This window comes from Pongo abelii, chromosome 9 (assembly GCF_028885655.2).
Source record: "Pongo abelii isolate AG06213 chromosome 9, NHGRI_mPonAbe1-v2.0_pri, whole genome shotgun sequence".
Classification (NCBI taxonomy): Eukaryota; Metazoa; Chordata; class Mammalia; order Primates; family Hominidae; genus Pongo; species Pongo abelii.
In genome coordinates, this window is record NC_071994.2 from 85,366,535 (window position 1) to 85,394,248 (window position 27,714).

Consider the following 27,714-nt stretch of genomic DNA (forward strand, 5'->3'; position numbering starts at 1 on the left):
ATATTTACAAACATTGGATAAGCATTTCACTCATAGCAACCACTGACTGTAATTGAATAGTGTCTACACCTTACAGACAAGAAATATGGTCTCCACTTCACCACAGTTCCCACTAGTCTCTATTGTTTACCCAGCAGTGAGGCCAAATGTTGGTTGCCATGTCACTGTGCTTGTGCTTTTGTTTTTCTTATACATGGATCTCTCATTCACTACGGTCTGTTATTTTATGATAACAGACCAAATTTAAAAGATAAAAATGTTAAAAACATCCACTTTATCACTTGTTAACATGGTTATTTTCTTAGTGTCTTCATTGGCTGCTCTGGCATGGAGCTGATATCACACACGTAACAATGAGAGGTTGGACAGCATCTCACATAGCTGCAATCAGGGGTCAGGATGCTTGTGTACAGGTAATAATAACATTACTTTTTTCAGTAAGTTCAATTACTTTAACATAGTTCTGTTGGGCTATTGCTATTATTCTAATTATTTGACTCAATAGATTTAGTTTTATGTTCTAAACAAGAACTTACTGGATTCCACAACTCAGATATTCTGATATCAGCTATCCACTTAAACAAATGGTATCTGACCAGAACTCCTTTTATCTCTGATGTAGTTGGCTATCTGGGTTGTTTTGAGAGATCTCACAGTCATGACCAGATTATCTCCTTTATAGCTTGCTGCTGTGGTGTGAATGTTTGTGTCCTCCAAAATAAATATGTTGAAATCTTAACCCCAAGGTGATGGTGTTAAGAGGTGAGGCCTTTTGGGAGGTTATTAGGTCATGAGGGGTTTGCCCTCATAAATGGGATTAATGTCCTTTTGCAAGAGACCTCAGAGAGCTAGCTCTCTAGCCTCTTCCACCATATGAGGATGCTGTGAGAAGGCACTATCTATGCAGAATGAGCCGTCACCAGACAGAATCTGCCACCACCTTAATCTTGGACTTTCCAGCCTCCAGAACTATGAGAAATAAATTTTTGTTGTTTACATGCTCCCCAGTTTATGATATTTTGTTATTGTAGTCCGAACAGACTAAGACACTTGGCCATGCCTAAAATTTCGTATTTAATGTATTGCCTGACCAGGGTGACACATTAATATATGGTAGGATGTAATTTATTAGAGTAATTAATTTATTCAGTGTTTTGAAATAGACTGGAATTTGGAGGAATACAGAGTCATATAAGCAAACAGTTGGTATTAGTCCATTCTTACACTACTATGAAGAAATACCTGAGACTGGGTAATTTATAAAGAAAAAAGGTTTAGATGACTCACAGTTCCACATGGCTGGGAAGGCCTCAGGAAACTTACAATCATGGTGAAAGGGGAAGGAAACACGTCCTTCTTCACAGGATGGCAGGAAGAGAGAAATGCTGAGCTAAGGGGGAAAGCTTCTTATAAGACCATCAGATCTCGTGAGAACTCACTATCATGAGAATAGCATGGGGTAACCACCCCCATGATTCAATTACCTCCCACTGTGTCCCTCCCATGACACGTGGAGATTATGGGAACTACAATTCAAATGAGATTTGAGGGGGGACACAGCCAATGTACATCACAGTTCCTGCCAGGAAGAAGTGTGAGATTGTTTGAAGGGACAGGAGTTCTACTCATTGAGTTACAAAACAATACAAAGCAAAATCTATGATTGAAGTTATAATGAAAAATATAGATGAGAAGAATTGTGTAATTTAGGAGGAGGTAGAGGGATCATAAATGGAGGAAATAAAACATCAGCTAAGCCCAAAAGAGTGGGTTGATTTTAAAGAGGTAAGTAATGAGGAAGTATTATAGAGGCAGGCAATATGTTAGGAGCAAATAAAAATAATGATTGTCATTCATTGGAGATTTATTGTATGTTAGTCAGTCTCTCATGTATCATTTCATCCAACACAAACAGTTCTATGAGTTCCCTTTTATATAGATTACAAAACAAATTCAGAGTGTTAAGTACCTTGCCTAAGCAAGTGACAGAGCTAGGATTTGAATCTAGACTTGTCCTATTAATCTCTATGGTATACTTCTGTAAGAAGCTCCTGAATTGGAAAATTGGGCTGTGTTCAGGGGATATACCATTATATTAGTTTGACTGAGTATAGATTATTTGTGGTGTGGACTGTTAAGAACCATGCTTGGATAGACCAGTTTTGTTAAGTGCCTCAGTAATAGAATGAAGATTTTGGATTCAGTTGTATAGAAAGAGAGTTTTTTTTCCCCCTCCTCAACCCTGTGATTACCTGGAAAGAAAAGAGAGGTTTTGTTTTTGTTTTTGTATTTTGAGACAGGGTCTTGCTCTGTCACCCTGGCTGGAGTGCAGTGCCCTAGTTACGACTCACTGCAGCATCAACCTCCTGGGCCCAAGTGATCCTCCCACCTCAGCCTCCCAAGTAGCTGAGACCACCAACATGCATTACCACGCCTGGCTAATTTTTTTTGTAGAGATGTCTGTGGGGGGGGTCTCCCTATGTTGCCTAGGCTGGTCTTGAACTCCTGGGCTCAAGTGGTTCTCCTGCCTTGGCTTCCCAAAATGCTGGGATTATAGGCATGAGCCACGGCATCTGGCTGAGAAAAGAGAGTTTTTATGTACGTTGTGTGTGTGTGTGTGTGTGTGAATATGTTTGTATATGTTTGTATATATATTTATACGTACACATAAACATCCACATGGACATTAATGAAATAATGAAATAATGAAAACAGTATTTCAGGGAATTATTCTAGCAAAATGTGTCCAGGATTATTAGGATGGAGGAAGAGTTAAAGACAAGAAGATCAGTTAGAGATTTTTTGCTGTAATCACTAACCAGAGAGGGTAAAAATAGGTGGTGGCAGAGGGAAAGAAAGAAAATGAGCCAAGATATCTTGCAAAGCAAGCATTGACAGAGTGTAGTGAAAATTCAGATTTTGAGTCAGAATAACAGATAATTATGATGAAATGAGTAGGGGAAATCTGAAAAGCAAGGAAGATTGGGAAGAAAGATGTTGAGTTCAATTTGGCATACGTTGAGTTTAATGTGTCTGTAGGTCATCCAAGTAGAGAGGGTCCAGGCAGTTGAAAAGGGGGCAGGAGAAAAAGATTACAGGCATGGTAAAGTATAGAAGAGTCTCAAACTCCTGGGCTCGAGTGATCCTTCTACCTCAGCCTCCCAAAGTGCCAGGATTACAGGCATGAGCAACCGTTCCTGGCTGGGACTAATAATTCTTTTAAGCCAATTACTCTGGATATGGTATAACCCATATATAGAAACTGGGCTAATTGTAAATTCAGATGGAGCCTCTTTAGATGTAGTTAGAAACTTGATTTGGAGCTTAGAACTAGTCACTTTAATAATTAATTCTTTTATTGAGTCCAAAACCCTGTTAACAAAGGATTCTGCTTTTGAATTAGTCAAAGTTTAAATTTTAGTTTTATCAGGTTAGAATTAAAGAATTTAACTTAGTGGCTATTTATCTGTGCTCATGAAAGATGTGTTTTATAAATTATATATACATGCTCAAATCAAAATGTAAAATCAATATTATAAGTGTCTTCTAGGCAACGTTAAAACATTTTCTTGAGGCCAAAGTGGGTGGGAGCGTGTGCTGCTGGGAGTTGCTTGGAGGTTGGCGGTGCTGGGCTGCAGGCTAGCAAACCGAGCCATCATGTCGCACAAACAAATTTACTATTCAGACAAATACGACGACGAGGAGTTGGAGTATCGACATGTCGTGCTGCCCAAGGACATAGCCAAGCTGGTCCGTAAACCCCATTTGATGTCTGAATCTGAATGGAGGAATCTTGGCGTTCAGCAGAGTCAGGGATGGGTCCATTATATGATCCATGAACCAGAACCTCACATTTTGCTGTTCCGGCGCCCACTACCCAAGAAGCCAAAGAAATGAAGCTGGCAAGCTGCTTTTCAGCCTCAAGCTTTACACAGCTGTCCTTACTTCCTAACATCTTTCTGACAACATTTTATGTTGCCTTCTTGTTACTCACTTCCATATTTAAAAGATGTTCAATACACTGTTTGAATGTGCTGGTAACTGCTTTGCTTCTTGGGTAGAGCCACCACCACCATAGCCCAGCCAGATGAGTGCTCTGTGGACCCACAGCCTTAGCTGAATATGACCCCAGAAGCCACGATGTCATCTGTATCCAGAATACACTTGGCAGATGGAGGAAGCATCTGAGTTTGAGACTGTGGCTGTTAACAGGGATCATGTAAACTTGCTGTTTTTGTTTTTTCCTGCCGGGTGTTGTATGTATGGCGACTTGTGGATTTATGTTTCAGTGTACTGGAAACTTTCCATTTTATTCAAGAAATCTGTTCATGTTAAAAGCCTTGATTAGAGAGGAAGTTTTTATAATCTAAAAAAAAAAACCATTTTCTTAGCATTAGCTAAGAATTTCTTATGATTTGCCTGTAGCACATATGTAAGAACATACATAAGAATTTAGCTGTAGATTAATAAATTGCTTGCCTTTGTATAATCTGCATCTGCATTTATGGTTTAACATCTATACTCATGTAAAGTCGTTCCTATTTCTCTATTTTTAGGCTCTTATAATGAATGGAGCAAATTTGACAGCCCAGGATGACCGGGGATGCACTCCTTTACATCTTGCTGCAACTCATGGACATTCTTTCACTTTACAAATAATGCTACGAAGTGGAGTGGTGAGTGACTCCTGTTAATATGTGCTAATGTATGATAATATAGATGGAATAGCATTTGGTAGTCTAGTTATCTCTTCCTGACTTTTTAGATCTCTTATATGACTTTGGGAAACTAATTTAATTTTTCTGTCTATCTTTTCTATCTTTAAACATAGAAGCAATAATTCAGACAAATCTTCCCTTCTCCCCCAAAAAGCAATTCAGTATTACAAAGTACTTGAGAGGTTTTGGGTTCTTCATGCCAGTTCAGAGTTTAACTGGTTAGATTATGAATCTTCAAACGAATCTTAACCAGGTGATTGTAAATCTTTATGAATTTTTGTGTGTCTACCTGTGTGTTTGTTTTGAAACTCTTGTTTCATATACTGATTTGGAAAGTGATTTATTTCTTCAGAAATTTTGTTTATTGCAATATTTAATTTTATTATGTAGTGGTTGTAATAAATAACGTAGAAGAAGAGAACTACATATATTGAAGACATTGTGGTAAGAGTTGGTGTTTCTATCGTTTGAGAAAGAGTGAAAACTTATTAAATATTGTTTATTAACTCTGTTTATATTCTCAATGATAGTATTTGATCATTCAATCTATCCCTTTCATTTTATTGGTCAGAAATCTGTGACTGGTAAGATGACTAGTTAAGTTCGTTTTTAAAAACTATTTTATGTGACTCGTTCTTTTGAAAAGCCTGTTTTATAAAATTTTACTAGTAGTTTATTAGCTCATATATTCAAATTAGTGGTTGCAGTACATTTTTCTATTATATTAAGTGTTTGCCTTCTTGTATTAAGGACAGCCTCCAATTCTTATTTACAGAATTAAGCTGCTAGGCTTAGTATTTTCCCTACAAAATGGGGAGAAACTAAGTCCTTGTGAATGTTACCTCTAGGATCCCAGTGTGACTGATAAGAGAGAATGGAGACCTGTGCATTATGCAGCTTTTCATGGGCGACTTGGCTGCTTGCAACTTCTTGTTAAATGGGGTTGTAGCATAGAAGATGTGGACTACAATGGAAACCTTCCAGGTATTTTAAGTAAAGCAAATATTTTAGTTTTTCATTGATGTAAACTTTTAAATGTTTGATCTTGTTTAAGAAATTTAAACTGTTGGCTGAGTGTGGTGGCTTACACCTGTAATCTCAGCACTTTGAGAGGCTGAAGCAGGAGGATCACTTGAGGCCAGGAGTTTGAGACCAGCTTGGGCAACATAGTGAGACCCACTCTCTACAAAAAAAAAAAAAAAAAAAAGGTAAAAGAAAGAACAAAGCTGAGTGTTGTGGTGTGTGCCTGTAGTCTAACTTCTTGGGAGGCTGAGGATTTGGGAGCCCAGGGTTTTGAGGCTACAGTGAGCTGTGATTGCACCACTGCACTTCAGTGAGCCTGGGCAACAAAGTGAGACCCCATCTCTTAAAAAATAAAGACATTGAAACCAATTATTTTGTTAGTCCCTCACGAAACGAAGTTGTATATATGTTGACATGAACATTTTTTATCTTACATCACTCCCATCTTATGTACCTTTCATTTGATTGATTTTTTTCTGGAACCATATCAGCAAAAGAGAAATTGGCAAAATTAAACATAGATTTGCTCTTCCTGCCAGCTCTTTCCTTCATCTGCTATCTAGTGTTTTTATTTTTTAACTTCACCTCTCTCTGCCCCATAGACATCTTACTTATTTTTAAATTTTTTATTTTTTTTGAGATAGGGTCTTGCTCTGTTGCCCAGGCTGGAGTGCAGTGGTATGGTCTCAGCTCACTGCAACCTCCGCCTTCCAGTTCAAGCAATTCTTATGCCTCAGCATCCTTCGTAGCTGGGTTTCAGGCACCTGCCACCATGCCTGGCTACTTTTTGTATTTTTAGTAGAGATGGAGTTTCACCATGTTGGCTAGGCTGGTCTCGAACTCGTGGCCTCAAGTGATCTGCCTGCCTTGGCTTCCCAAAGTGCTGGGATTGCAGGCAGGAGCCACCACGCCTGGCCCAACTTTTTTATTTTTTAAACACTGCTGCATAAATGGAGGATACTAGTTAGTTTGGGTTAATTTGCTACTTCAGTTGTCTAACCTACAGTAAAGTGGCCAGTGGAGACTTAGACTTCACTTTCTTTAAAAAGTGGTCTAGAAATTCTAAAGGATAGATCACAGTGAGATTGGAGTGAAAATGATACTTAAATGACACCTTAAAGAAACAAACACACAAAGGGGAAGGGCAGAATAATACGAACAGGCCTGATCAAATCACTTTGCTATTTAGAACCTCCTTAGATCCCTGTGGAGCCTCTGATTCCTTGGCTTGGCATGCTGAACTTACACAATTTGGCTCCTACCTACCTTCATGGCCTCATCTTTCTATATCTTTACACTGCTGTCCAGGATCATTTTGCTTTTTTCTGAAGTTCATCTTTCAGTGTTCATTTAGTGAAGTCTTTTGGTATGAACTCTTTCAATTTTTGTGTATCTGAAAATTTATTTTGTTCTCATTCTTTTTACTTTGTGTTTTGTAAGTTTTTTTTTTTTAAAGTAAAATTTAAATTGAAGTCTCAAAAAACAAAAAGCCCCTCTCTCCGCGCTGCCTATGGAGGTGGCAGCCATCTCCTCCTTAGCATCATGGCCACCCTCAGACCCCTTGGGAAGCCCAAGATCATCAAAAAGAGAACTAAGAAGTTCATCCGGCACCGGACTGACTGATATGTCAAAATTAAGTGTAACTGGCAGAAACCTAGAGGTATTGACAACAGGGTTCGTAGAAGGTTCAAGGACCAATCTTGATGCCCAACATTGGTTGTGGGAGCAACAAAAAAAACAAAGCACATGCTGCCCAGTGGCTTCCGGGAGTTCCTGGTCCACAACATCAAGGAGCTGGAAGTGCTGCTGATGTGCAACAAATCTTACTGTGCTGAGATGTTTCCTCCAAGAACCGCAAAGCCGTCGTGGAAAGAGCTGCCCAGCTGGCCATCAGAGTCACACCAACCCTAATGCCAGGCTGCGCAGTAAGAAAATGAATAGACAGCTCATGTGCATGTTTTGTGTTTAAATAAAACTAAAAACTGCAAAGAAAACCCCAAAAATCAAAAAACAACAAAAAAAATTCTTTTGTGTTAGGCTTCCTTCACTTTTTCAGACTGCTTTCAATTGCTCCATTTTCACATATGGTATTACTTATGGTATTATTAGTTTTTTTTTTTAGTTTTAGTCTTTCTGATGGATGTATCTCATTGCAGTTTCAAATTTACATTTTTCCTGATGACTAAAGATGTCGAACATCATTTCATACATTTAAAGGCTATTTGGTTTTTTTTTTTTGTGAAGTACGAGTTCAAATCTTTTGCCTATTAGCTGTTAGAGTATGTCTTTTTCTTACTGAATCGTAGGAGTTCTTTATATATTCTAGATACAAGCCCTTTGTCAGTTACGTTTATTACCAATATCTTTTCATGCAAATATCTTTCTAATCTTTCTACTTTATGGCTTGCTCTTTCATTCTTTGGTATTTTTTGATAAATGAGGCTTTAATTTTTTTTTTTTTTGAAATAGAGTCTTGCTCTGTCACACAGGCTGGAGTGCAGTGGTGCAGTCTCGGCTTGCTGCAACCTCTGCCTCCCAGATTCAAGCGATTCTCCTGCCTCAGCCTCCTGAGTAGCTGGGATTACAGGCGTGCGCCACCACGCCTGGCTAATTTTTGTATTTTTAGTAGAAACAGAATTTTACCATGTTGGTCAGGCTGGTCTTGAACTCCTGACCTTGTGATCCAGCCACCTCAGCCTCCCAAAGTGCTGGGATTACAGGTGTGAGCCACTGCACTTGGCCAGAGGTTTTAATTTTAATGTAGTCCATTTTAATAATCTCTTCCTTTGTAGTTAGTCCTTTCTGTACTTTCCCTATTCTATGATCATGAAGACATTCCTTTATGTTATGTGTCAGAAATTTTATTTATCTTTAATATTTATATGAAATTTTATTTATCTTTCATATTTATATGAAATTTTATCTTTCATATTATATTTATATTTATCATATATTATTTATGTTTCATATTATATTTATCTTTCATATTATATTGCCAATCCTGACTCTTCCGTGTGTAATACAAGGTAGGGGTCAGTTTTATTTTTGTATTGTCCTTTATCAAATATACTTGGTCATTTTTGTTGGTCTTGTCTGGTCATTAAAAAATCCAATTGTTTCTTTAAACATGTATAATTATTTTATTTATAACCAGGTAGAGTATTTATAATAATATAGATGTTAAGAAAGAATGTGGCCTTAGGTCTAGACTGCTTGTGTTCAAATTGCTCTCATAAAATTATTTTTTATTGATAAATATACATATTTTTGGTGTACATGTGATAATTTGATACATTCATGTAACATATAAAGATCAAATCAAGGTAATTGGGGTAGCCATCCCTTAAATATTTCTTTTCTTTCTACTAGGAACATTTGAATTATTTTTTTCTAATTATTTTGAAATACGCAATATATTATGGTGAACTATAATCACCCTACTGATCTGTCAAACACTAGATCTTATTTCTTCTACTGAATTGTATATTTATACCCATTAATCAACTTCTGTTCTTCCTCTCTCCGTGCTACCCTTCTGGCCTTTGGTAATTGCCAATCAGTCTACTCTCTGTCTTCATGAGACCAGCATATTTTAGCTCCCACATATGAATGAAAACATATAATATTTGTCTTTCTGTGCTTGACTTATTTTATTTAACATAATGACCTCCAATTCCATCCATCTTGTGGCAGTGACAGTATTTCATTCATTTTTGTGTGAATCATATTCCGTTGTGAATATACATTACATTTTCTTTATCCATTCATCATTAATGTGCACTTAGGTTGATTCCATATTTTGGCTATTGTGAACAGTGTGTTAATAAACATGAGAGTGCAGTTCTCTCTTTGATATATTGATTTTTTTTTCTTGTGGATATATACCCAGTAGTGGAATTAACTTATAGTTTATTTAATATAAATATAGCTATTCTTGTTCTTTTTTTTGCTTCTAGTTGCATGGAGTATCTTTCACTTTTAGTCTATGTGTGTTTTTATAGATGAAGTGGGTTTTTTGTAGGCAGCCTATAGTTGGGTCATGTTTCTTTATACTCTGTGCCTTTTAATTGGAAAGTTAAGTCCATGTACATTCAGTGTTGTTATTGGTAGGTGAAGACTTACAGCTGCCATTTTGTTGCTTGTTTTCTGGTTGTTTTGTAACTGTTATGTTCCTTTCTTCTTGTCTTTCTTTGTGGTTAAGTGATTTTTCTCTGGTAGTATGTTTTAATTTTTTGCTTTTTATTTTTTAGTAAATATAGGTTTTTGCATTGTAGTTACCATGAGTCTTACATTTTATAGATATAACAGATTATTTTAAAGAGATGACAACTTACCTTAGGTCACAAAGAAAGGAATAGAAACAAGGAAAAAGCAAAATGTCCTACATGTTAACTGTTTCCCCCACATTTTGCCTTTTTGTTGTTTCTATTTACATATTTTTGGAGTTGGTTGTTTGTTTTTTTGAGATGGAGTCTTGCTCTGTTACCCAGGCTGGAGTGCAGTGGTGCGATCTTGGCTCACTGAAACATTCTCCTCCTGGGTTCAAGAGATTTTCCTGCCTTAGCCTCTCAAGTAGGGATTACAGGTGCCCACCCCCATGCCCAGCTAATTTTTGTATTTTTCATAGAGATGGGGTTTCACCATGTTGGCCAGGCTGGTCTCAAACTCCTGACCTCAAGTGATCCACCCGCCTCGGCCGCCCAAAGTGCTGGGATTACAGGCGTAAGCCACTGCGCCTCACCTACTTACATATTTTTGTATTTCCTATCACTTAACAGGTTGCTATAGCTATTATTGTTGTTGTTAGATTTGTCTTTTAGTCTTCATACTGGAGTTATTACACACCACAGTTACTTTATTGGAGTATTCTAGGGTTGTGCATGTTTTTAACTTGACCAGTGATTTTTATACCTTCAAATGTTTTCCATTTGCACATTAGTGTTTCTTCTTCCTGATTGAAGAAGTCCCTTTACCATTTCTTATAAGATGGTTCTGGTGATTGTAAATTCTCTCAGCTTTTGTTTGTCTGGGAAAGGCTTTCTGTCTTCTTTATTTTTTTTTTTGGTGTTAGGCATATTTTAAGCATGTATCTTCAATATTATCCATCCAGGACCGAAGTAAGTTCTGATGCAGGAAATGAGTGAGTTTCACAGCTTTCTGAGCCCCTACTTGATCCAGGAAGCCCAGCTGGCCCCTCCTCTGAGTCCCCCCTCTAAAACAGGATACCCCAACTGCTGTTGGGAACTGGGCAGCAGTCATTCTGGCTACTTCCTGCTGGTTAGGGGTGAAGAAGGGGCCCTGCAGTTGTGATGTCCTCCAGAGGGGAACTTTTTAGGCCAGTCGGGGACCAGCAGGTCAATCTGGGGATCCTCGGTAGAAGCTGTGAGTTGAGCTCATTTGAGGTTCCATTTGTAAGACCATTTGTAGCTTGATGGCCTTGATCCTGGAGAAAACGAATTTGACAAGGAGGTTAAAAATTCAAGGCCCAAAGGCAAGTAATAGTAGGATGGCTGTCACAGGGCCTAGAAAGGGGAGGAGCCCAGGTATCTATTGGTTAAACATATTCCAGGGTACTGAATGTTCAAGCTCCTTTTTCCTCTTTTAAATGTCTAACAATATCTTGTAATTTTTTGTGAGCTTCAGGCCTTAAGGGATATTGCCTTTGATAAGGAAAAGTGGTAGGGTCTTTTAGCCTGATTTGAATTGGATGGGCATTATTTGTCTTTCTGAATTGTCCTTCTAAGGCCCAGACTTCAGAGTTGATTCCTTCTTCAAGTAGGGGACAACAAATTGGTAATTTGTTCCCTATATTCATGTAGATAATAGCCCCAGCTTTGGCTAATATGTCCCTCCCTAATAAGGGTGTGGGACTTTTGGGCATAACAAGAAAGGCATGTGAAAAGAGCAAAGTCTCCTAATTGCAACTGAGGAGGCGAGAGTAATACCTGGTTACAGGCTGTCCTAAGATTCGTCGGATAGTAACAGACTTTGAGGACAGTCATCTGAGGCAGGAGATTGAAACTGAGAAGGCCATGCCAGTGTCCAGGAGGAAGTCCACTTCCTGGCCCTCAATGGTCAGACTTATCTGGGGCTCTGTCAGGGTGATGGCATGAGCTGGCGCTTGCCCTGACCACCCTCAGGCCTGTTGCTGAATCATCTGATAAGGTGCTTCTGGCCCAGAGGGCCTTCGTCCTCTGGGGCAGTGTGCCTTCCAGTGATTGTCTTGGCATGTTGGACATGGGTGAGGAGGCGGTTTGTTTCTGGTTGGACAGTCTTTCTTTAAGTATCTTTGCAAACCACACTGATAACAAGCCCTACTAGGAAACTGGCTTGCTCCTCTTTTGGTTCCCTCTGAGCCACCAGGGTCTGCCTGTCTGAGGGCCAAGACTAAGGCTGCAGCCTTTTTCTTATCTCACTTTTCCCTTTTGGCCTGTTCCTCTTGGTCCCTGTTACAGAACACCGAGATTGCCAGGTTTAATAATGCCTCCAAATTTTGTTCTGGGCCTAAGGCAACTTTTGGAGTTTTCTCCTAATGTCAGCTGCTGATTGGGTGATACATTTATCCTTTAGAATAAGTTGGCCTTCCAGGGAATCTGGAGTTAGGGAGGTGTGCTTTCTTAGGGCCTCCCTTAGCTTTTCTAGAAAAGCAGAGGGATTTTCCTCTTTCTTGCTGTGTAATTGTGGATAACATTGCATAGTTCATAGGTTTTTCCTAGTCTTCCTCAACCCTTCTAAAATGCAAGTTAGCAAATGCCTGTGGCTCTAATCTCCATGATTTGAGTCAGTATCCTAATGAGGGTCTACAGTGGGTACTGCCTGTTGCCCTGTGGGGAATTTTTCCTTTTTCTCCAGGGTCATTCGATCATTTACCTGGCTGAGATACCATAAATCTCCAAATTGCTGGGCTGCTGCTAAAGCTGCCTCCTTTTCAGTAGGACTTAAAGTCTGATCAAGGAGCAATATGATGTACTTCCATGCTAGATCAAAGGACTGCCCTAATCCTTGTAAAACATCTATATAGTTATAGGGATCATCCGAGAATTTCCCTAAATCTGCCTTTATTTGTTTTAAATCTGAGAATGAGAAGGGGGCATGCAAGTGAATGGGCCCAAATTCTCCTCCTACTGTTTGTAAGGGACATAGTTTGGGTGCCTGGCTTGCAGAGTTTATGTTCTCTTTCTGGGGTACCTTTAACACTTTGGTGGGGCTGGATGAAGGAGAGTCAGTGGGGGAGGAGAGTGGGGCTGAGGGAAGAGGCCCTGAGTATGGAGGTAATTGTGGGCCTCTTTCATTTGGGCAAAGCTTGCAGGCTTGGTACAGGGCAGTATTGTCATGAAGGGCAAAGAAGGCCTGTACATAAGGGACTTCACTCCATTTACCTTCCTGTTTACAGAAAAGAGCTAGTTGTAGAAGGGTGTTACAGTTAATACTTCCCTCAGGGGGCCAAGTTTCTCCATTTTGTAAGGAATACTATGGCCAGGCAATGGTACAGAAGAAAATTAGCCGCTTCTTCTTTAAGGTTTCAGGGTCAAATTTGTCCCAGTAATTCAGGATACATCTTAAGGGAGTGTCTGGTTTTGAAGGTGTGGTGCTCATCCGGAATTTTAAACACAGGGATGTCCGCACGTCTGGTTAGTCCTGGGACTCGTCTTCCCTAAAGGCATCCCCTAAGGGTCAGGTCCAATTGTATTCAAAGCTCATGGCTGCTTTTCCTGAGTTTTCCATCTACCAAGTTTAACCATGCTTACCGGCGGGATGGAAACTTCCCTTGCCCCTGCCGTGTGCCTGTTCACCACTAAATGGGGCACAAGGACTGTTGAATTTATTGTGGTCCTTCTGCCAATGCGTCTTACCTATTCCAGGGTGGCAAGGCCTGGGTTGGGGGCACCACTGGTGCTTGCATGCTAAGGACCAGTTTATGTGGTCCTGGCCATAAAACTGTCCTTCAAGAAGAAATCTCTGAATTAGTGACAGGAGGCATATAGTAAGTTTAAAGGGGGTGGTGGATGTCCTCTAGGCCAGGGCCGAGAGAACAGCTGCTGTACTTTAGCCTCTGTCCCCACTTGCCATCAAAGGAGTAGTAAGCCCCTCTCTCAAGGCGGTACCAGTATCCTGTGTCCCAACTGACTATATTTTCTTCCCTCCAATACCTATTATTGAATGGTTGAAACAACAATTCATCGGCTTTAAGACCCGTGCCTATGCACCACAGATTGTACTTGAGAGGCCCCAAGGAAGGGGAAAGTTTATCTGGGGAGCAATGGAGGAAATGCCCTAAGACTTCTACTATCCACGTGAAAATTACCTGTCTTTAAATTGTCCTGATGTGGGGCACATTACACTATGGTAGGGAACTGGCCCTTCAAAATGGCCATCAAATGGTGACACTTGCCTAAACCCTGGAGGGCACCATGAACAGGGATCTTCCAGGTGCCACTCCAAGAATTCAAGACTTCTAAATAGGGAATCTTGATCCTGCCTAGCGGGAATAACCTTGCTTGCAAGATGAGGAAAGAAGTCTAGCTGGCAGACATTAGCATCCAGGAGGCAGGAGTCAGAAGATGTGGCTGTCTCACGCTCAGTAACCCATGCAGGGGGAGCCTCTGGTGGGACCATGGTCTCAACCAGGATATCTGGGAGACTAAGACGTCTGCTGAGCACTCCTGGGTGTACTTCGGGACGACCATGGAAAGTGAAAGAGTTGGAACTGGTTCCAGGCCAACCAACGCTCCCAACCCGGAAGGGTCGGGGGTTGTTAGAGAGCCCTTTTCCAGACAGCCTGACACCTGTGTCTTTAGTCTGGCGGCTGTGCTAATTGCCTTTAAGTGGCTGACAGGTGCCCGGTTTAGCCTCTGAATTCTAAGGAAGGACAGGACAGAATAGCAAGTGAAAGAGGTCCGATTGTACTCACCATGTGACAATCTAGATGCCTTTCCTGGACACTCCTGGCAGTCTTGCCAAAATGTAATGCCTAAGGTTCTTACCTAGCCATGCCAAAGAATTGGTGTGGTGGCTGACTGCGGTGAGTCATAGACCGATAGAAAAAGCTATAGGCTTTACTGAGCAGAGTGAAAGTACAAAGCTTCCACAGCGTGGAAGGGGTCCTGAATGGGTAGCCCTTCTGTCTTCTTTATAGTTGAAGAAGCTTTGCTGGATTCTTGGATGGCAGGGTTTTGTTTTGTTTTGTTTTTTTCCTTTCAGCACTTTGAAAATGTCTTGTTCTTTCCTAGCCTGTGTGGTTTTTCTTGAGAAGTTTTTTTTTGCCAGACAAACTGGGGTACCTTTATATGTTATTTGTTTCTTTATTGTTTCTTCTTTTAAGATCCTTCCTTTGTCTTTGACCTTTGAGAGTTTGATTATTATATGCCTTGGGTGGTCTTACTAGGGTTGAATCTGTTTGGTGTTCTGAGACCTTACTGTTTCTGGATATTTATATTTATCTCAAGTTTTGGAAAGTTTTCTGTTATTATTTCTTTGGATAAGGTTTCTACCACTTGTTCTTGCTCACTTTCTCTTGAACACCAGTAATTCTTAGATTTGGTCTTTTGAGATAATTTTCTATTTCTCGTAGGTGATTTTTATTTCTTTCCATTTTTTTTTCTCCTATGACTGGGTATTTTCAAATAGCCTATTTTTGAGCTCAGTGATTCTTTCCTCTGCTTGATCCATTCTGTTATTGAGAGCCTCTAATGAATTTGTTAGTTTGGCAAATATGTTTCTCAATTTTAAGATTTCTGTTTGATTTTAAAAATTATTTAAAATCTTTTTGTTAAATTTCTGTGATCAATTTCTGAATTACTTTTCTATGTTTCTTTGAGGTCACTAAGTTTCCTTAAAACTGCTATTTTGAATTATTTGAGAACTCACATATTGCCATCTTGTTAGAGTCAGTCAGTAGTTTATTGTTTTTTCTGTTCGGGTAGGTTGTGTTTCCCTGTTTGCTATGATTTCTTATGGATGTACATCTATGTCTTTGCATTGAGGGATTAGTTTTTCCAGTCTTCTCTGTCTGGCTTCTTTTGGTTTTTATGGGGTATGTTTGTATAGAGATTCTTTGTAATTTTCTTGTTGATTTTCTTTCTTTTTGCAGGTAGGTCTCTGCCTCCTTTTTGACCCTAACCTTATGCTCAGGTTTGCCTTGACTCTAGTAAATAAGCCATCAGAGTGTAGCCCATTCCAAATTGGGGAGGTCCCAAATGGGATATCTCAGCAGTATGGGAACGCTTGCTAGCAGTTTGTGCCCAGGGGCCCTGTGGAAAGAACCTTAGTATGGTAATGCTGAACAGCCACTCTGATTTGTTGTCTCCTTTGGCTTAGTTACAGAGCAGAGTTTCCAGGACTGAGGATGGTAGTCCTACCTCTCCCCTTTGTCTCTGGCAGTCCTCAGGGATATATTTGTCTTCAGGCAATCCCAGTGCTTCCTGTGGCTTGAGGCAGGGACAGGTCTTCTGCCAGGGAGCCCAAGATGATAGGGAAGCTGCTTGTTTACTTTGATTTCACTTTTTCCAGTATAAAAACTGAGTTGGGGGAAATTTCCATGAGCTTTGTGCTGGGCAGAATTGGGGGAGGCATGTCTTGGATATGGAAGTCCAATTCTCTTACTATCTGCTCAGAGTTTTTCCACTTGACTGTGGCCCCAGGACCTGTCTCATCCTCGTATTTGAATTCTGGGCTATTGCTAGTGATAATCTCAGTGCTGTATATTTGTTTTTGTTTTCTTTGGTAGAGCGTGAAACTAGCTTGCTTCTTCAGGGCCATTTTGGAACTAGAAACCCTCTCAAAAATTTTTATTAATTTGACATACATTTATTGAGCACATGCTATGTGTCAGTTATTTGGGGGTGCTGGAGATATTACAGCAAATAAAAGACAAAGTCCTGCCTACATGTGGTGCTGAGGGGAGAGACAGATAATTAAATGAGCAAAATATATATTATATCGGGATATGTGTTTAGATAAATGTAAAGTAGGAAAGGAGAGTAGAGAGAGTATTAGAGGGGATGAAATTTGAAATAAGTCATCAAGAAAGCCTTCACTGAGGAAGTGACAATTGGATAAACACCTGAAGGAGTTGAGGAAGCAGATTTTGTGGATATCCTGGAGGAAGAACATTTCAGGTAGAGGTAACAGCAAGTGTAAATCTCCTGAGGCAGGGATGTGCATGGTGTGTATGAGTAATAGTAAGTCAATAAGTTCCAACAGAAGTGAGGGGGTGAGTATTAGATGTTATGGTTGGAGAAGTAAGATGAGCCATTAGAGGGTTTGTTTGTTTTTTCTTTCCTTCTTTCCTGTTTTTCTCATTATGTTGCCCAGTCTGGACTCGAATTTCTGGGCTCAGGCAAAACTTCTGCCTCAGCCTCTTGAATACCTAGGACTATATGCATGTGCCACCATGCCCAGCTTTACTGGAGGGTTTTGATCACAGGAGTGACATGATCTGACCTGTGTTTAAAGGGATCATTTTGGGCTGGGCATGGTGGCCCATGCTTGTAGTCCCAGTAGTTTGGGAGGCCAAGGCGGGTGCATTGCTTGAGGCCAGGAGTTCGAGACCAGCCTGGCCAACATGGTGAAACCTTGTCTCTACTAAAAATACAGAAAATTGCTAGGCATAGTGGCACATACCTGTAATCCCAGCTACTTGGGAAGCTGAGGCACCAGAATCGCTTGAACCCGGGAGGTGGAGGTTTCAGTGAGCCAAGATTGTGCCACTGCACTCCAGCCTGTGCAACAGAGCAAGACCCTGTCTCAAAACAAAAATAAAAGGATCATTTGGCTGTTGTGTTTATAATAGACTGCAGTTGAGGGTGCGGTAGTGGCATGTGTAAGAAATAGGGAGAGCAGCTGGGAACCTGATGCAATAATTCAGGCTACTATTTGGGTTGGCCAGTATACAGGCAGCAAAGGTAGTGAGAAGTAATCAGGTTCTGCATATATTTTGAAGGAGCCAGTAAAATTTGTTGATGGATTAGATGTGGGGAGTAATGGAAAGGGGAGTTAAGGATGGCTCCAAGGCTTATGGGCCTGAACAATGTGGAGAGAACTTCCATTTACCGAGACGGGGAGATAATATAAAGAAAATGTGTGTGAGGAGGCTAAGGAGCTCAACTTTTGACATATGTTAGAAATGCTTATAAGACTTTTAAGCGTAAATGATGGGTAAGCAGTTAGAGGAATCTGAAGTTTCAGTGGGGCAGGGGCTAGTGTGAGGGGCAGCTGAGGGAGGATAGATTGATATGTGCCAGCAACTTGTCTTATCTGGGCTTCTTTTCTGGGACTTCTTGTTTCACCTGAATTATACTGGCCACTTGGGCATTACCCTGCCTCTCCATAATCAAGATATGTGAATTGGGCTTATTTCCCACGCGGTCATTTCTTAAGTGTAAAGACTGTCTTGATCTTTGTAATCATTGCCTCAAAGCTTGTAACAACTCCAGATTCATTCCTTTTTTTTTTTCGAGAAGTTTTAGGTTATGGCTGTCCCTGAGTCTCATCTAATATACTTTCTTTCAGGGATTCCTTAAAATTTCTTGTCTGTTCATGGCATTCCTGTTTTTTTCTTTAGTTTTTTATAGCTTTAAAAAATACCTTTTCTGTTATTTTCTGAAAGGCTGTAAATGTTGAAGTCAGTGTATATACCTAGTCTGCATTTCAATCCATTCTTCTTATTTATAATAAAAATAATAAATTATTATAGAAAAGTGACAAATGCATAGTGATAAAATATTATAATATTCTTATTTGCAGAGTGACTATTGGTTTATTTCTTCCACTTTTTTCCAAAATATTAAGTTTTACGTATTTATTTTACTTACATAATAAGCATTTTATCATGTAATTATAAACTGCATAATTGGGATTTCACTTTCTAAGATAACTTTCTGGGCCTGCTCTTTGGTGACCCTCATCTGGTCTCTGTAGACTCATGGTAAGTGTAACTATTCAACCATTTACTCACTGCTTTGAAGTGACTAGAAGGCTGACTGTGTAAAGAAATGCAGGCTGGGAAAAAGGTCTCTTCTCTGTGTTCCTGTCATTTGGGGCAGGGATAGTCATCTCCCTATGAGGAACAGAGCTAATGTGTTATTTCTTTTTTCAAGTTATTTTAGTTTCAATTTAAAAAATAAATTCTGCCAAGCATGGTGGCTCCTGCCTGTACTCCCAGCTACTTGGGAGGATGAGGTGGGGGGAATCACTTGAGCTCAGGAGTTGGAGGCTATAATGAGCTATTATTGTGCCACTGCACTCCAGCCTGGGTTACAGAGCAAGATCTTGTCTCTAAGTACATACATACATACATACATAAAAATTTTAAAAAATAAAAATTAAATTAATTTTTTTTTCCTTTCCTCTAGTTCACTTAGCAGCCATGGAAGGCCACCTTCACTGTTTCAAATTCCTAGTCAGTAGAATGAGCAGTGCGACGCAAGTTTTAAAAGCTTTCAATGATAATGGAGAAAATGTATTGGATTTGGCCCAGAGGTTCTTCAAGCAGAATATTTTACAGTTTATCCAGGGGGCTAAGTATGAAGGAAAAGACCTAGAGGATCAGGAAAGTAAGTAATTAAGCACTATGTTCTAGCATATAATGTGATGATGATGATGATGATAATATAATGAGTAGAATCAATGAAATAGGAAAAGAAGATATAAGGCAAGTGTTATATATGTTATATGTAAAAATATAAACATGTTTAATATGTAACATATTAAAATTTATTACATATCATTGTCTATACATTCGTCCAGATTCTTTATTATGAAATATTTTAGACAAAAATGTGTAGAGGTTGGTTGCAGTGGCGCATGCCAGTAATCTCAGAACTTCGAGAGTCTGAGGTGAGTGGGTTGCTTAAGCCCAGAAGTTTGAGACCAACTTGGGAAACATAGTAAAACCCTATCTCTACAAAAAATACAGAAATTAGCTGGATGTGGAGGCATGCCTGTAATCCCAGCTACTTGGGAGGCTGAGGTGGGAGGATGGATTGAGCCTAGGAAGTCAAGGCTGCAGTGAACCGTGATTGTACCTCTGCACTCCAGCCTGGGTGACAAAATGAGACCCTGTCTCAAAAAAAAAAAAAAAAAAAGATTAACATAATGAGCAGTGAATCACTAAATTTAAGAATAAAATATAGAGGCCAGATGTGGTGGCTCACGCCTGTAATCCCAGCTACTTGGGAGGTTCAGACAGGAGAATCACCTGAACCTGGGAGGTGGAGGTTGTGGTGAGCTGAAATCATGCAATTGCACTCCATCCTGGGCAGCAAGAGTGAAACTCCATCCTGGAAAAAAAAAAAAAAAAAGAATAAAATATAGAGTTGAAGCCCTTTGGATCTCTCTCCCTAGTACCATTACCTTTTCTTCCTCCTCAAGGGTAAACTATTATTTTAGATTTTTCATTCCATTCTGTGGTTTTATATTTTAGTTATATATATGAGTTGGGGTCTCACTGTGTTTCCCAGGCTGGTCTCAAACTCCTGGCCTCAAGTGATCCTCCTGCCCCAGCCTCCCTGCAAAGCACTGGGATTACAGGCATGGGCCACTGCATCCAGCCTGTATTGTTCTTTATGTGCATTATTTGTTATTGTTGTATTGTTATTTTTATTTGTTTCTCCTTCAAATATTTTCCATCTGTTCAATCTGCAGATGTGGAACTTGCAGGTATGGAGGGCCAGCTGTACATCTATACACATACATATGTACACATACACACACACACACACATACACACACACAACTGAAAGTACCTAACCTGATCCCTAGCATATAGTTGATGCTTAATAAAATGTCTTTAATGACAGTAACTACATAAACTGAGTCCTTACTAAAAATGCTAGACATGATAGTAAGCACTTGTAAGGATTGCATCGTTTTGTCTTTTTTTAAAATAAGATCTTCTTGATACTTGGATATCAAAGAATTCATAATTTAACCCTCTCAACAAATCTGAAATGCAGCTATTCGCATTTTTACATATGGAAAGAAACAACCTAGAATAGCCAAAGAATATTTTTAAAATAACAAAGTTGGAAGGACTTACACTACTTGATTTTAAGACTTTTACTATAATGCTACAGTAATCAAGGCAGTGTGTAGTAATGGCAAACAGACATACAGATCATTAAGACAGAATACAACAAAGACCAGCAAGAGTAGGGCATGATGGTGCATCCCTGTAATCCTAGCTACCCAGGAGGCTGAGGTGGGAGGATTGCTTGAGCCCAGGAGTTCAAAGTTACAGTGAGCTGTGACCACACCTCAGTGACAAAGTGAGACCCTGCCTCTAAACAAAACAAAACAAAACAAAACAGTATGACAACTATTTATATAGCATTTCTATTGTATTAGGTATGGTGAGTAACCTAGAGATTATTTAAAGTATATGGGAGGGAGGATATGCATAGGTTATATGCAAATATTATACCATTTTATATAAGGGACTTGAGCATCCACAGATTTTGGTATCTTTGGGGGTCCTGGAACCCTTAGGATTCCAAGGAATGACTCTATATGTGTGTGCACATACAGACTTCTTATTTGCTTCTAGTCTATTTTGCTGTTTTCACTATCTTGCAAGCAGAGAAGGAGAGGTCTGTGCAACTGCAGGCCATGAGAACAAGTGTGTCTTTATTTATTTATTTTTTTGAGATGGAATCTCACTCTCGGCTCACTGCAACCTCCACTTCCCAGGTTTAAGTGATTCCTCTGCCTCAGCCTCCTGAGTAGCTGTGATTACAGGCGTGAGCCACCACACCCAGCTAAGTTTTGTATTTTTAGTAGAGACAGGGTTTCACCATGTTGGCCAGGCTGGTCTCAAACTCCTGACCTCAAATGATTCACCCATCTCAGCCTCCCAAAGTGCTGGGATTACAGGCGTGAGCCACCATGCCCGGCTTCTAAGTGTTTCTTTATACAAAGGGTTTTAAATGACCATCCCCTGTGTTTTGTGGTGGTATGAGAGAGAAAGAGAGTATGGCTAACAATTGTCCTGATACAATACTTCTGGCATGTTTGAAGTCCTGAGGGGAAAAGGAGTAGAATGATTAGTAATAATCTCATTTTATAATTCTCTTTTTACTGCTAGTCATCAGCTGAACTGATCCCATTACAACAGCCTTATATTTGAGAAAATATTGAAACCTGAAATATATGACAGCTTAAGACAGGGAAAAGAATAAACTCTTGTGTTTATTGAAATGCTGAATTTTTTTATTCATAGCTTTAGCATTTCCAGGTCATGTGGCTGCCTTTAAGGGTGATTTGGGGATGCTTAAGAAATTGGTAGAAGATGGAATAATCAATATTAATGAGCGTGCTGATAATGGATCAACTCTTATGCATAAAGGTGAGTTATGATTCCTCCTTTCAGTTCAGATACAATAGCTGCTGAGTTATTAATCTTTTAAAGTAATTATCAATCAGAAACACATGAAACATGAAACTTTTTTCTGATACCCTAGCAGATATCAGTCTATCTGTTATGGTATATAGAATGCCTAATTTTCAATTCAAGTGTAATGTTTCTTTTATGATGCCAGATATTCATGCATTATCTTATTCAAGGGTAATTCCAATAAAATTTCTATAGTGACATTGTCATGTTAGTTAAGATGTGAAATGTACTGCTAGAGAAGTTTCTTAGGATGACATTTTGACATTTTTAAAATGACCTATTAATTCATACTAAAATAGAAATCTTCCCTGTCTCTCTCTCTCTCTTTTTTTTTTTTTTTATAGACCAGGTCTGGTTCTGTCACCCAGGTTGGAGTGCAGGTGGAGACCTCCTGGGCTCAAGTCATCCTCCCAAGCTCAGCCTCCCGAGTAGCTGGGATTATAGGCATGTGCCACCACACCCGGCTAATTTTTTGTCTTTTTAATAGAGATGGGGTTTCACCATGTTGGCCAGGCTGATCTTGAACTCCTGGCCTCAAATGATCCACTCGCCTTGGCCTCCCAAAGTGCAGGATTACAGGCGTGAGCCACCATGCCTGGCCTGATGGCAGGTGATTCTTACTAAACTCTTAGAGTAAAATGATAGTAGTCTTATTAATATAATCATGTGTTTGAATTTGACTTTATTTGACAAATACTTCTGGCAGTCCTCAGATCATATATTATGTTCCCATTGGTTAGGTTTTTAGCTTACTTTGTTTAATCCATAATGTATCTCAAAGTATAGAATCTAAGTGCTATGTGTACCAATAGTTTTATAAGCAAGAGAAGTGAGAAGAGATGGGATGCAAAGGATGTTTTCTCCTACACAGAGAGAGGTCCACAGATTGGTGAGCTCTGTACCCTAGATTTGGAGTATCTCACTCCATCCATTTCTGCTGGCCATCCAGGAGTTAAACTCTCTACTGTGAGATATGTGAATGGGGAGGAGGCTTAACATGTACCTAAAGTTTTTTTTTTTTTTTTTTTAAATGTGGTTTCTTGGAGCAAAGCTGCTGTATGAGTTTACTAGGGCTGATATAACAAAATGCTGCAGACTGGATGGCTTAAGCAACATAAATTTATTTTCTCAGAGTTCTGGAGGCTAGAAGTCTGAGATGAAGGTGGCAGCAGGTTTGGTTTATTTTGAGGCTTCTCTCTTTGGCTTATAGATGACCTGCTGCCTTCTTGCTATACCCTTACATAGTCTTTCCTCTGTGCATGACCATATTTGTGTCCTGATCTCCTCCTCTTGTAAGTAAATTAGTCAAATTGGATTAGGGCCCACCCACATCACCTTATTTTTCCTTAGTTACCACTTTAAAGGCCCTATCTCCAAATACAGTTGGATTCTGAGGTACTGGAGGTTAGGACTTCAACATATGAATTTTGAAGGGAACACAATTCCTCCTATAACACATCCATTTTATAGCCCCCATTTCATATCCTACATATGTTTTTTATTGCTAATGTGTGTGTGTGGGGGTGTCACTTAGACACAGTAGCAAAAGATAGGCTCACTCATGGTGCTCATAGTACATCTTTGTGGGGACAGTAAATTAAGTTTCATTGATGGCTAGTTTTCAGCCTGTCCTAGTCATTTCTTCACCACTTGAACTGAGAGAGAAATGAGGGATCTGGAAGCAGGTTCTAAAGAGACTGTTCTACAACAACAAGGTGTTTTTAATATAGATGTTGGAAGGTGGGAAAGTGAAAGTGATGAGGAGCCAAAAGAGTTTGCTCTTCACCCTCTTTTCATGAGTCCGTCCATCAAGGACTCCTAGGGCTAGGAGTGGTGGAGGGGGATTATAAGTCACTACAGCTGGAAAAGAGCATTGTTGGGGGACGTTTACCTTTTCTTTTTTTCTTTTTAATTTTTGTGGGTACATAGTAGGTGTATATATTTATGGGGTATGTGAGATGTTTTGATACAGAGATGAAATGTGAAATATTCACATCATGGAGAATGGGGTATCCATCCCCTCAAGCATTTATCCTTTGTGTTATAAACAATCCAGTTACCTTCTTTTAGTTATTTAAAAATGTACAATTAAGTTATTATTGACTATAGTCACCCTGTTGTGCTATCAAATAGTCTGACTCTGTTGCCCAGGCTTGAATGCAATGGGGCAATCACGACTCACTGCAGCCTTGACCTCCTGGGCTCAGGGGATCCTCTCACTTCAGCCTCCTGAGTAGCTGGGACTACAGGCACATGCTACTATGCCTGGCTAACTTTTTGTATTGTTTGTAGAGACAGAGTTTTGCCATGTTGCCCAGGCTGGCCTCGAACTCCTGACTCAAGTGATCCGCCCGCCTTGGTTACAGGCATGAGCCACTGCGTCCAGTCCCATGCTTTCTATTTTTTGGTACCCTTTAACCATCCCTACCTCCCTCTGACTCCCCTACTACCTTTCCCAGCCTGTGGTAACCATCCTTCTACTCTTTGTGTCCATGAGATCAATTGTTTTGATTTTTAGATCCCACAAATAGGTGAGAACATGCAAAGTTTGTCTTTGTGTGCCTGGCTTATTTCACCTAACATGATGATCTCCAGTTCTATCCATGTTGTTGCAAATGACAAGATCTTATTCTTTTTTTTTTTTTTGAGACAGATTCTCACTTGGTCGCCCAGGCTGGAGTGCAGTGGCGTGATCTCTGCTCACTGCAACCTCTGTCTCCTGGGTTCAAGCGATTCTCCTGCCTCAGCCTCCCGAGTAGCTGGGACTACAGGTGTGTGCCACTATGCCTGGCTAATTTTTTGTATTTTTAGTAGAGACGGGGTTTCACTGTGTTAGCCAGGATGGTCTCGTTTTCCTGACCTCGTGATCCACCCACCTCGGCCTCCCAAAGTGCTGGTATTACAGGTGTGAAACACTGCGCCCAGCTGATCTTATTCTTTTTTATGGCGGATTAGTGCTGCATTGTGTATCTGTACCACATTTTCTTTATCCATTTATCTGTTGGTGGACATTTAGATTGCTTCCAAATCTTAGCTATCGTGAACAGTGCTGCAACAAACATGGGAGTGAAGATGTCTCTTTGATATACCGATTTCCTTTCTTTTGGGCGTATACCCAGCAGTGGAATAGCTGGATTTTGTAGTAGCTCTATTTTTAGTTTTTTGAGGCACCTCCAAACTGTTCTTCATAGTGGTTGTACAAATTTACATTCTCACCAACAGTGTACGAGGGTTCCCTTTTCTCCACGTCCTCACCAGCATTCGTTATTGCTTGTCTTTTGGATGTAAGTAATTTTAACTGGGGGGAGATGATATCTTATTTGTAGTTTTGATTTGCATTTATTTGATGATCCATGATGTTGAGTACCTTTTCATATGTCTGTTTGCCATTTGTATGTCTTCTTTTGAGAAATGTCTGTTCAGATCTTTTGCCCATTTAAAAATCAGATTATTAGAGTTTTTCCTATAGAGTTGTTTGAGTTTCTTACGTATTTTGGTTATTAATCCTTTGTCAGATGGGTAGTTTGCAAATATTTTCTCCCATTCTGTGGGTTGTCTCTTCACTTTGTTGATTGTTTCCTTTGCTGTGCAGAAGCTTTTTAACTTGATGTGATCACATTTGTCCATGTTTGCTTTGGTTGCCTGTGCTTGTAGGGTATTGCTCAAAACATTTTTGCCCAGACCAATGTCCTGGAGAGTTTCCCCAATGTTTTCTTTTAGTAGTTTCATAGTTTGAGGTCCTAGATTTAAATCTTTATTCTATTTTGACTTGATTTTTGTATATGGTGAGAGATAGGGGTCTAGTTTTTTTCTTGTGCATATGGATATCCAGTTTTTTCCAGCACCATTTATTAAAGAGACTGTCTTTTACCCAGTGTGTGTTCTTGGCATCTTTGTCAAAAATGAGTTCACTGTAGGTGTGTAGATTTGTTTCTGGTCTATTAGTCGGGCATGATGGTGTGTGCCTGTAATCCCAGCTATGGGTCTGTGTGTCTGTTTTTATGCCAGTATCATGCTGTTTGGTTACTATAGCCCTATAGTATAATTTGAAATCAGGTAATGTGATTCCTTCAGTTTTGTTCTTTTTACTTAAATAGCTTTGGCTATTCTGGGTCTTTTGTGGTTCCATATAAATTTTAGCTTTTTTCTTTTTTCTATTTCCGTGCAGAATGTCAATGGTATTTAGATAGGGATTGCAATGAATCTGTAGATTGTTTTGAGTAGTATGGACATTTTAACAATATTGATTCTTCCAGTCTATGAACATGGAATATCTTTCCATTTTTTGATGTCCTCTTCAGTTTCTTTCATCAGTGTTTTATAGTTTTCCCTATATAAATACTTCTTTGGTTAATTCCTAGGTATTTAATTTTATTTGTGGCTATTATAAATGGGATTACTTTTTTGATTTCTTTTTTGGATTGTTCACTGTTGGCATATAGAAATGCTACTGATTTTTGTATGTTGATTTCGTGTTCTGCAACTTTACTGAATTTGCTTATCAATTCTAATAGGTTTTTTGTGTGGGGTCTTTAGGTTTTTCCAAATATAAGATTATATCATTTGTAAACTAGGATAATTTGACTTCTTCCATTCCAATTTGGATGCCCTTTGTTTCTTTCTCTTGTCTGATTGCTCTAGCTGGGACTTCCAGTACTGTGTTGAATAACAGAGATGAAAGTGGGCATCCTTGTGTTCCAGGTCTTAAAGGAAGGGCTTTCATATTCAGTATTATACTAGCTGTGGGTCTGTCATATATGACTTTTATTATGTTGAGTTTGTCTCTTCTATACCCAGTTTTTGAGGGTTTTTATTAAGAAGAGATGTTGAATTTTGTCAGGTGCTTTTATCAGCATCAATTGAAATGATCATATGGTTTCTATCCTTCATTCTATTGATATGTATCATATTGATTGATTTGCATATGTTGAATCATTGGTGTATCGCAGGGGTAAATCCCACTTGGTTATGATGAAATGATCTTTCTAATGTATTGTTGAATTTGGTTTGCTAGTATTTTGTTGATGATTTTTGCATGAATATTCATCAGAGATATTGGCTTGTAGTTTTACTTTTTGATGTGTCTTTGTCTGATTTTGGAGTCAGGGTAATACTGGCCTTGTAGAATGGATTTGGAAGTATTCCTTTCCCTTCTATTTTTCAGAATAGTTTGAGTAGGATTGGTATTAGTTCTTCTTTAAATGTTTGATAGAATTCAGCAGTGAAGCCATTGGGTCTGGGACTTTTTTTTTTTTTTTTTAACTGGGAGACTTTTTATTATGGCTTTGATATCATTACTCATTATTGGTCTGTTCAAGCTTTGGGTTTCTTCCTGGTTCAATCTTGGTAGGTAGTATGTGTCTAGGAATTTATTTCTTCTAGATTTTCCAATTTATTGGTATATAGTTACTCATAGTAGCCACTAATGATCCATTGAATTTCTGCAGTATCAGTTGTAATGTCTCATTTTCATTTCTGATTTTATTTATTTGGATCTTCTCTCTTTTTTTCTTAGTCTGGATAAAGGTTTGTCCGTTTTGTTTAACTTTTCAAAAAAAAGCCCAGCTGTTTGTTTCATTGATC

At 39.3% G+C, this 27,714-nt stretch overlaps 2 protein-coding genes across 9 annotated transcripts in view; both read left to right on the forward strand.

Annotated features, from left to right (window-relative positions):
- ANKRD42 (ankyrin repeat domain 42) overlaps positions 1-27,714 on the forward strand; it is a 73,964-nt gene that overhangs the window by 11,854 nt on the left and 34,396 nt on the right. For 5 of the 8 annotated variants that reach the window (XR_008510952.2, NM_001159783.1, XM_024254705.3 and 2 more), the window contains 5 exon segments: positions 306-413; positions 4,557-4,676; positions 5,567-5,702; positions 19,094-19,294; positions 21,958-22,083. Coding sequence is in view for 7 of the 8 variants with exons in the window: in XM_024254705.3 (XP_024110473.2) it covers positions 306-413; positions 4,557-4,676; positions 5,567-5,702; positions 19,094-19,294; positions 21,958-22,083 (691 nt within the window). In the remaining variant the exon portion in view is untranslated. 8 annotated transcript variants of the gene reach the window in all.
- Positions 440-4,526, forward strand: LOC129048725 (cyclin-dependent kinases regulatory subunit 1-like). Its single transcript, XM_054524876.2, has one exon. It carries the CDS (start codon positions 3,658-3,660, stop codon positions 3,895-3,897), a length of 240 nt encoding a protein of 79 aa, XP_054380851.1. The 5' UTR covers positions 440-3,657; the 3' UTR covers positions 3,898-4,526.